Source organism: Grampus griseus (assembly GCF_964374135.1).
Source record: "Grampus griseus genome assembly, chromosome: 12".
NCBI lineage: Eukaryota > Metazoa > Chordata > Mammalia > Artiodactyla > Delphinidae > Grampus > Grampus griseus.
Window position 1 is genome coordinate 61866741 of NC_139006.1, and position 10882 is coordinate 61877622.

The window sequence follows — 10882 nt, forward strand, 5'->3', positions numbered from 1 at the left end:
TACATATGGAAAAGAAAAAAAAAAAGACTTCTGACCTCTACACAAAAATACAACTCCAAATGGATGATGATGGTCAATCTTTTACGTCAACTCGGCTGGGCTATGGTATCCAGTTTTTGGTCAAACACCAGTTTAGACATTGCCGTGAAGGTTTTCGTTTTTGGCCACGTGCCACTCAGCACATGGGATCTCAGTGCCCCCCCCCACAACCAGGGATCTAAGCTGCTCCTCCTGCATTGGAAGCACAGAATCTTAACCACTGGACCGCCAGAGAAGTCCCATGTGAAGGTATTTTTTTAGATGATTAACACTTAAAAAGCAGTAGACTTTGAGTAAAGCAGATTACTCTCCACGTGGGTGGGTCTCATCCAGTTGAAAAACGTGAGGTCCATCATGGAAGAAGGAATTCTACCCCCAGATGCAACTGTTCCCTGGGTCTTCAACCTGCCCATCTACCCTTTCAAACTTGCCAATCCCATAATCTCTCTATACAGCTATGTTTATGTTTTATTTCTCTGGAGAACTCTAATACTGAATTAAGCTCAGATGACAAAGCAAATCTTTAGAACTCTTAGTAGAAAATATAGTTATCTTTCTGACTGTAAAAATTTCCTAAATAAGACCAAAAATACTAACCCATGAAAACTTGATCACTTAAGAACTGCAGCTTATAAAAGGTACGTTAAAGCACACAATGAGAAAATATTGACATGTTCACAATTTTATTGATACCTCCTTTCTCAATTTTTGTCCTAATCTTTCACTCTTCACTTAGCTTTTTATTTCCTTGACAATTTTAGTTGCCCTGTTCTTTTCCTGCCTACAGTACCTCTTTATGCAAATTAGTCTTCTGGGAAGAGAAGTCAATCAGACTTTTCAACATTATCAAATATGAACTTTGCCACATATATCCAGTTAGTGAATTTCTCTTTAATCAATCACAAAGCACTCTAGAATCTTACAAAGAACTCAGTCTCGAATATTATGTGGGCCTGCTAACTTTATAATAATCAAGTAAAAAAAGCTAAGAAACAGTTTACCAATTCCTCAAAGTATAATCTCCATTCTTTTTAAAGAATCTATAGGGCTTCCCTGGTGGCGCAGTGGTTGAGTCCGCCTGCCGATGCAGGGGACATGGGTTCGTGCCCCGGTCCGGGAGGATCCCACATGCTGCGGAGTGGCTGGGCCCGTGAGCCACGGCCACTGGGCCTGCGCGTCCGGAGCGTGTGCTCCACAACGGGAGAGGCCACAGCAGTGAGAGGCCCGCGTACTGCAAAAAGAATCTATAGAAAGCCACCAAGCAATATGGAACCTTTATTTTAATGTGATTACTGTACATCTGAAGTATTGGAATAATCCTTTTATAAATGGAACAAGAAGAAACAATGACAAAACCAAATCTGGCATTTGATGTGAATCCACAGGAGTTTAAGCTTCAAACCCAGCCAAGAAGTTTGTTACAACCTCTTTCATCTTTGCATCTGACTCTTCTGAGATCTTTCCATCAGCCCTATTTTGAAAACAAAAGCAGATCAGTTCTGACCAGGATAAAAATTCAATGACTAGCTTAATTACAGAATTCAAAAGAATTTTAACAAGACTTTACATTTTAAAGCTTACAAAAAAGAAGACATCAGTTGTGTTCATACCTGATTTTGCCCAACAGGGTTTGATGTTGGCTGATAACATGAGACAAGAAAGCATTCTCAAACTTTGTGATCTTGCTGGGCTCCAGCTTATCAAGATACCCCCTGACACCAGCGTAGATAACAGCTACTTGCTCTTCAATAGCCATGGGAGCTGAAAAGAAATAAGTGAGTTGCTCAACAAATAAATGCCATGTTTCCAAAGTCAGAGAAACTTACTTTTTCCACAAATTATTAACACGTGTCTACAGATTGCCTACTTCCACAAGTGGAAACTCCACATCAGTACTCCTTCCCACCTCCCCGCCCTGAATCAGTTTTTTCCTCATAATGGCAAGCCTTGAAGTGTAACCTCTGAGCATATTCCATGAGCACTGTATATCATCCAGCAGCATTTATATTCTTTTGGGTATAAATAACTTGCTGAAATTTTATAGCAAGGTAGTACACACTAACATTCTTTTTTTTTTTTTAATTTTTTTTTTAGGCCGCACCCGCACAGCTTGCAGGACCTTAGTTCCCTGACCAGGGATCGAACCCAGGCCCTTGGCAGAGTCCTAACCACTGGACTGCCAGGGAATTCCCGACACTAACATTCTTTTAAATCTGCCAAATTCCACAATCATATAGCCAAGAGGGCGATGGTGGGGAGGAATGGAATCTACTATGTCTTAACGCCCAAAAGAAGGGTATTGGTACACCTTTCCTCACATTTACATTCAAATGATAAGGACTGTACTTTAAGTAACACAGGTATCAATCACATTCAAAAGACAATATCTCTGATCAAAGATTAACAGCACATATTCTTATAAGGAGCTATGTGATATTCCCAGGTCCTAACACACAGTAGGAACTTGACCAAATGGAAAAGTACAACTCACAATACTGTCCTTGCTTCAGCAACTCAGTCAAACGCACACCACGACTCAAGAGTTGTTGAGTGGCAGCATCGAGGTCAGAACCAAATTGGGCAAAAGCAGCAACCTCACGATACTGAGCCAATTCCAGTTTCATGGTACCTGCCACCTAAAATACAGAAATGATTAATTCACACGATACAAAAATACTTACCTCAATGACACAGACCACCATACACTTTGATTTTTAACCTAATGACAAAGTGATGCAAATTACCTGTTTCATGGCCCTGGTTTGGGCAGCAGATCCAACACGGGATACAGACAAACCAACGTTAATGGCAGGACGGATACCTTTGTAGAACAATTCTGTTTCCAAGAAAATCTACAATGTAAGGAAAATACTCACGCTTATTAGCAGGCCTAAAGAAATCAACTATTTTCAAAATTAAGTCATTGTAGCAAATGCTGAAGCCAGGAAGAATGCTAAATGTCTTATGGTAAAGAGCTCCTCAAATCTTTCACAACCCAATCAACCTGCATATTCTATTGCTGAGATTAGGAAATGTGAGTGAGATGAGAAAAGAACAGGTATCGTATTTATATTGAATCTTATACACGTGAAGTGGTGTGATTTCTCCAGGATTTGCTTCAAAATTATACAGGGAAGAGAATAGTGGGTAAAAAGGAAGCAAGAATGAAGTACACTATACCACGAATTGATAAATGGGTGGGATATGTGGGGTTTCATTATACTATTCTCTTTACGTTTGAGATTTTCCATAATGAAAACTAAAAAGCATTTAACAAGTTAGTTCAAAACTACTAATCTCAACCAATGCCTTCAAATCATCCGAAGCTTTCACACTTATTTAATCATAAAATCAATACCTGTCCGTCAGTGATGGAAATGACATTCGTTGGAATGTAAGCAGACACATCACCAGCTTGTGTTTCTATGACTGGTAAAGCAGTCAAGGAGCCACCACCAAAAGCATCGTTCATTTTGGCTGCTCTCTCTAGCAGACGGGAGTGTAGGTAGAACACATCACCAGGATAGGCCTCACGACCAGGGGGTCGGCGGAGCAGCAGAGACATCTGACGGTAAGCAACAGCCTATGGTATAGAAAAGGGTTGTGAAGTTCACCTATTAGACAGAAGCTACATTTGTCAACTACCACTGGGGCACCAACATACAGAGTCTAAAAATACATTTCATTTGACCTGTTTGGATAAGTCGTCATAAATGATCAAAGCATGTTTGCCATTATCCCTAAAATATTCTCCCATAGAACATCCAGAATAAGGAGCCAGGTACTGAAGTGGGGCAGCATCCGAAGCAGTAGCTGAAACCACAATGGTGTACTTCATGGCATCTGAGAAGAAAATAAATTTTAAGTTTTATATGGTTATCAATACTGTGATTTTAGATTAGAGACTAGAATAAAAATTATCTAACTGCTTTACTACTGTGACTTACTATTAAAATTATCCAAATAGCTTCTACTTTAAAGAAACTGACAGAACCTTAAAAGTTAGCTGCTGTTTTATACTAGTTTTTTACATATTACTTTTGTATTGATTTATATTAGAAACTTCAGCTCATTAAGGAGTAATTAAAATCAGCCCACATTAAGCATAAGCTATCCTAAGATTAGCAGCATCCCAGATAACAACGAGACTACGGTTCCTTAATACCTGCATCTGTAAGTCTCTTCACCAACTGGGCAACAGTGGATCTCTTTTGACCAATAGCAACGTAGATACAGTATAGCTTCTTCTTTTCATCAGTTCCATCATTGAATCGTTTCTGGTTAATGATTGTGTCAATAGCAATTGACGTTTTGCTTTAAAAAGAGAAAATAAACATAAATATTACTAAACACTTCAAAGGATCCCCCAACTTAAATTTCACTCCTCTTCCTCTTCCTCCTCACATCACATTCTACTCTCTCCTGGATATCCAAAGTATTTACCCTTCCAAGCCTAAAAGTAATCTTTCCACAGAGCAAATTTTAGTTAGAACTTTTCAACAAGCTATCAAGTCTTTACCCAGTCTGTCGGTCACCAATAATCAGCTCACGTTGACCACGACCAATCGGCACTAAGCTGTCCACAGCCTTAATGCCAGTCTGCATTGGTTCCCGCACAGAGATTCGAGGAATGATCCCAGGGGCTTTCAGACCAACTCGCCTTCGGGTCTTGGAACCAATTGGACCCTGTTAAACGATAAAAAGAAACCCCAGACCAATCAGTTTGGCTCTTTGTTAGAAGCTACAACCACATCTAATAAATGTTAAACCTACCTTTCCATCAATGGCATTACCAAGGGCATCTACTACACGACCCAACAGCTCCTCGCCGACTGGAACATCCACAATAGCCCCAGTTCTCTTCACAATATCTCCTTCCTTAATTAGTTTATCATTTCCAAACACAACAACACCAACATTGTCAGGTTCCAAGTTCAGAGACATACCCTATACAAAAGACACAATTGAATACCCATGAAGCTTGAGTGGCACTTCTTCCCATATACCTACACTACATATGAAAATAGAGGGAAAGAGTAATATTGACTTTTCAGATCTGGTTTACTCGTGAGTATTTTTCCAACGAAAAATCTTCCTTAGTTAAGACTTCTAAAACAGCAACATGTTCCCTTGAATAATTATAGGTTAGAATTACAAGCCTAAGAAGCACCTTATCACATCCTCTAAGAACTAAAAGAAGCAAAGAAATTGAACAGTTTAAGCTTTTTCTACTGCATTTCCTTTGACTATGGTTTTTGAACTGGGTGCCAGTATGAAATAAATGAAGGTCAGCGGGGAATTTTAAGACATGCTTGATTCACATCTGTGAGAACTCCATGAACAATTTTAAAAAACTATCTAGTCGGAACCTGTACCCATCAGGTTAGTAAAAAGTTAAATTAAAAGCTACTTAATCAAGAACAAATCTATATAATATGACAGTACCGGGTCATCTCTCATCATTACAATCATATTTCAAAATGGTAAGACTTTAGGTCCCTAAATCACAACCAAAGCAAAAAGGCTAGTCCAGGAACTGACTCTGGTCAATAAATGAAGCTCTGGAGAATTACTTACACTAAATACAGAGGAATATCATGGAATATCATCACAGGTACAAAATCTTTAGTCTGAATATCTGATGTTCAACAGAGTAGTCACTAATCACATGTGACTATTTAAAATTTAAATTAATAATTGCCCTGTTGGGACTTCCCTGGTGGTGCAGTGGTTAGGAATCTGTCTGCCAGTGCAGGGGACACGGGTTTGAGCCCTGGTCTGGGAAGATCCCACATGCCGCGGAGCAACTAAGCCCGTGCGCCATAACTACTCAGCCTGCGAGTCACAACTACTGAGCCCACGCAGCTAGAGCCTGTGCTCTGCAACAAGAGAAGCCACTGTAATAAGAACCAGTGCACCGCAATGAAGAGCAGCCCCTGCTCGCCACAACTAGAGAAAGCCCATGTGATGTGCAGCAACGAAGACCCAACACAGCCAAAAAAAAAGCTAAAAGGAAATTCAGTTCATCTATTTCAGCCTAACCTCTCAAAGATATATACAATATAGATGAGAGGTTAAATTCTTAGCCAAGGTCTGAGAGCTACTGATAAAACTTTCGGCTCCATAATTAGTCTTCCACACCAACAGGCTCTTTTTCCACACTGGACACTACCAAGCAGACCAAGAAGATCTTTCCCCCTGTGTGATTAGTGGATAATTCTACTGCCCCTGGTCCACCTGGATATCATGCTCTGCTTTCATCAGAGAACCTGTGACTCCTACAACTTTTCTCACCTTACTGCCCAACTACGCTCAATCTAATAGAAAAAAGTAGACTTGTATCATTAGAGAGCTTGATAGCTACATCACTAGCTCACTTTTCAACAATAGATCCACTCTTACTAGAAATACAAAGTCAGTGGCTTTCAACTTTTCACCGGAAATGAATTTAATTAAAATTATCAAATGCTTTCGTATAGGATGATCTTAACAGCTACAAACAGACTTGAACTTCTCAAAATCTGGGTGAAGATTTACTCAGTTTTATATTTCAATGCTAATGTTTACAACTTATGTGTAAATCAGTCCCTAGGGTAAAAAGTTTGATTAACAAAAAATTTATTTTTTTCACAATCTATAATAATGACAAACACAAACAGTGAAGCAGATTCAAATTCAAAGTTAAAAAAAAAATCTTACACAATCTCTGAATTACTAAATGAATAACTGAGGAGACACCAATGTTAAAACATCAAAATCTCATTTTATAATTCACCTTTAAACCTGAAGAAAACTCTACCATTTCTTCTGCTTGAACATTTCTCAGCCCATGTACACGGGCAATACCATCACCAATACTTAAAACACGCCCAGTCTCTTCAAGGTCAACAGAGGTATCAGCTCCAAGAATACGCTCTTCAAGAATAGAGGACACCTCAGCAGTGCCTATTAAGAGAGAACAATTCCATTACAAAAAGAGCCTGGGCCAAAGACCTTTTCAAAACTCATTTCCCTAACAATATATAAACTAGAGTTGTGATCATAATAATCAAATTGCATTCTAAAACCTAATGTCCAACATTCTATTCAAAAAAGCTTGATACCTACCACTATGAAAATGAATCCAAGTGACTGAGAGAAAACTTCACGAGACAAATGTAAACCAGATAAGGAGCTAATCAAATTAAGCAATACCCTTAAAATAAACACTTCCTATCTTGTAATTCTTTGGTTTAATCTCTAGGAAATCTGTATTTATGTTAAAATTTGAATATAACTCAAACTAAACTCTATAAAAAGCATATTTTTAAAATGCAGTGTATTTTAAAAAGCAACTCTTTGGGAGTTCTCTGGTGATCCAGTGGTTAGGACTCTGTGCTTTCACTGCTGAAGGCGCAGGCTCAATCCCTGGTCTTGGAACTAAGTTCCCGCTTCGCAGCCAAAAAAAAAAAGGCAACTGTTTAACAAAGTGTAAGTACAGGTATCCCCCTCTTTTTGAAAGTTCCATTTATGCCATTTCACTTTTACAAAAAAGGGTAATCGCTTCTTCACACTTTAGCCATTTCAGCTAAGGAAAGGTTTCATTAGAATGTTCCACTTTCAAATAGTGGGGAAAACCTGTAACTTTTCCTTTAAAAGGATGCAGGTACTATTCTTCATCTCAGCATGTGGGAGATACCTAACTTTATTTCAAAAGCCCTAATGCACATCTCAAAACAAAGTCCCCAACCTACAGCATCTTCCTAAGCTTACCTCCTCACCTCTCTATTGCATTTACAATGGGCAAATTCAGACTGCCAGGTATAGCTTACCAATTATTGTCTTTGAAAAACATAGAGGTAAAAATTACCTGGTTTTTTTCAGTGTTTTTTAGGAGAGGAAAAGATTCATAGATCAGAAACGGTGCCCACCACCTGACATATACTTTGTTTCCACCAAAGGAGCATTCATTATGAGAAAAAAAAGAACCTGTACTAACATCAAAAGAGAAATACATAATTATAGTTCATTTCACTAGAACAAGAGAACCTACCAAGACAGGGCTAAATGGCTCATTATGGGTTAAGAATCTGAGATTCCATAGTAACTAAAATTGAAAGAAAACACTAACTAATGGAAAAAACCCAAAACATCCACAATAGGTATGTAACCTACGTAACTTCATTTTTCACTTAATCGCAAGGTAGTAAGTGTGGTGTAGACACAGAATTAACAACTTACCAGTCTTCTGAAGACGACAGTTAGAGGCATGGAGGTTCCTTACAGCAATGAAGGATGACCCCAAAGCATTTTTGGAGACCTAGTGCAAGAATTTTTTTTTAAATTTAATTTTTAAAAAAGTCTTTATAAAACTAGCAAGCTTAAACAAACGCAGGCTTGGCCTGATCAAATTATCAGCGTAAATATTAACCACCTGAGAAAGCACTTTTGATCCATGTGAAAATTTATTATGCAGCTCCTGGTACACAATAAATATGCTAAAAAAAGCAGAGCATATTTTAAAAAGCAACAGCTAACAAAATATCTTTCTTTTTAAAGGCATCAGATAATATTATTTTGACTTTAGATATATTTCAATTGAGTTGTGTAAATTCTCAATTTGATAAACTGCTTCCTAAAAGGGGCAAATCTCAGTAGATTTTCTATTTCAACCTTAAAAGTAAAAAGCCTGTAAATGTTAGAGTTTGATTAGAAACTAAGAGATATGGCACATGCACTTTTTAAAAAAAAAAGCCAACAAATGTCAACAAAGCTTGCAGTAATCTGGACCCCTCCTCCTTCAGGTTGAAACACTGTGGTTGGTCAATGTCAATTCTGAAGACACTCCCTTCTATAGAACCTGGATGAAAATCATTAAAAATGCTTTTTTTTTTTTTTTTTGCTAACAGAAATCCAAAACGGTACCAAAGGTGGTTAGGGTAGTAAAATGACCAATATATTTCACCTCCCAAACTGAGATTACTCTTAAAATGAAAGAACAAGTAAAAGTGTTTACACAGGACCTAAAAGTGATTTCCGTAACTCCAAGTGATATTAGTAATGAAGGGCACTGACCTCCACAGGTTTTTTCCAACCTATGTTCTATTTTATTTTACTTGATTTCTCAAACACTAACGATTCCTCAAGGAATCTTAAAACACGTCAAAGCACCACAAAGGAAAATCTGCCTGACTAGGACAATTTAGAAGCCAGCTCCTCTGCTGTCAAGGTATCGGCCGCAGTGAAATGCATATTTGCACCTGTACGGTGTTTTCATGATCGTTTCACTATTCAGCACTAAGAGACCGCCTACTGAAGCATTCCGAAAGCCACCTTCATTTACTGATGTCCTCTGAACCGACCTCGGGGAAGAGGTGGAAGCCTGGGGCCTGCTGACCTTCAATACAATGTCAGGCTCCCCAAGCTCGCTTCAACCAGGCCTGACAACAGTGCTCTGACCTTCAACGAGGAAGTCCCGGAGAACCAGCGGGACCAAACCTCGCCGTTTCGCAGCAGGCCTCGGAAAACTAGCGCCCCAGTCCTGACCTTCACTCAAGGCCTCTCTCAGACAAAGACTGGAATCCTCCGGAGGCGCCATCTCTGGATAACACGAAGGTCACTGCCTCCCCTGCAGCACTCGGCACCCTCCCGCACGGGGCGACCAAAGGGCCCTTCCGCCGCCAGCCCAGGACAGCCCGAGTGGCCAGCGGAGCAAGATGGCGAGGGCCGCCACAGCTCCTCACCCTCCGCGGAGAAAGAGCGGCCGAGCCCGTGCATCACCACCTACTGCCGCCGAGCCCCCTCCCTGCCGCCGGGACCCCGCGCTCACCAGCCCGGCCCGCCGAGGGAGGGCGCGGGCCACGGCCGCGGCGACGCGCACGGATAGCATCTTCGCTGCTCTTCCTCAGGTGCCTCCTCCGCAGCCGCAGCCTCTGGACTGACTGGGACAAAATGGCCGAGCTGCGAGGAAGGTCAAGGCGCCAGCACACGTGACCCGGAAGTACCGCCCTTCCCCCGGACACGAATTTGCCGGTAATTACTTTTTTTAAGTATCGTTTTTAGATTTGAACCTCCAGTTGATTAATTAGACCTTTGCCAGCCTCGGCCCAAGCATTGGTTACCCATTTACTTTGATCTTTCGCGTCGACCTTATGGTTGCCCTGGGCGACCACATGGGTAGCGGAACCGGCCAAGAAGCAGTTACCAGACCGCATCCCGGCAGGGAAATGATGCTGGCGTCACCCCGTCCTGGGGCGCGGCTAGCTTGACGGTTAGGGGGGTTGATTGTGGCGGGTCCGAAGCTACAGCTATTAAACCTTGGTGATGTAGGTGCAGTAAACAATAATTTCAACTGGGCGGTTTGGCAGCAGAGCGTTTCCTGCTGGGAGAATTAACGCGGATTAATCCGCAGATCGCTGGCTAACACTCCAGACCCTCTGAGTCAAAAACTGGGGGCAATCTGAATCTTTGAAAAGCATCCACACCATTCTAGATGATCTGATAAGCACTCAAATTGGAAAATCGCAGTTCTTTTAGATTCGATCTAAAAGAATCCTGTTTGCGAATTAGAGCAAATTGTTTAAAAAAAAAAAGTATAACGAGCATGGGGACCTCCCTGGTGGCGCAGTGGTTAAGAATCTGCCTGCCAATGCAGGAGATATGGATTCCAGCCCTGGTCTGGGAAGATCCCACATGCCACGGAGCAACTAAGCCCCTGCACCATGACTACCGAGCCTGCGCTGTAGAGCCCACAAGCCACAACTACTGAGCCGGCGTGCTGCAAATACTGAAGCCCACGTGCCTAGAGCCCGTGCTTCGCAACAACAGAAACTACTGCAGTGAGAAACCCGCGCACGACAATAAA

The 10882-nt window shown here is 40.9% G+C and overlaps 1 protein-coding gene across 1 annotated transcript; it reads right to left on the reverse strand.

Moving 5' to 3' along the window:
• Nucleotides 1-1292: 1292 nt before the first annotated feature.
• On the reverse strand, nucleotides 1293-9986 carry ATP5F1A (ATP synthase F1 subunit alpha). The gene is made up of 12 exons (XM_082668148.1): nucleotides 9848-9986; nucleotides 8260-8338; nucleotides 6815-6984; nucleotides 4813-4986; nucleotides 4559-4725; nucleotides 4205-4353; nucleotides 3731-3882; nucleotides 3398-3622; nucleotides 2784-2891; nucleotides 2531-2675; nucleotides 1650-1800; nucleotides 1293-1510 (listed from the first exon to the last, which is right to left on the reverse strand). The coding sequence occupies exons 1-12, from the start codon at nucleotides 9905-9907 to the stop codon at nucleotides 1429-1431; spliced, it is 1662 nt and encodes a 553-aa protein (XP_082524274.1). The 5' UTR covers nucleotides 9908-9986; the 3' UTR covers nucleotides 1293-1428.
• Between the last annotated feature and the right edge of the window lie 896 nt (nucleotides 9987-10882).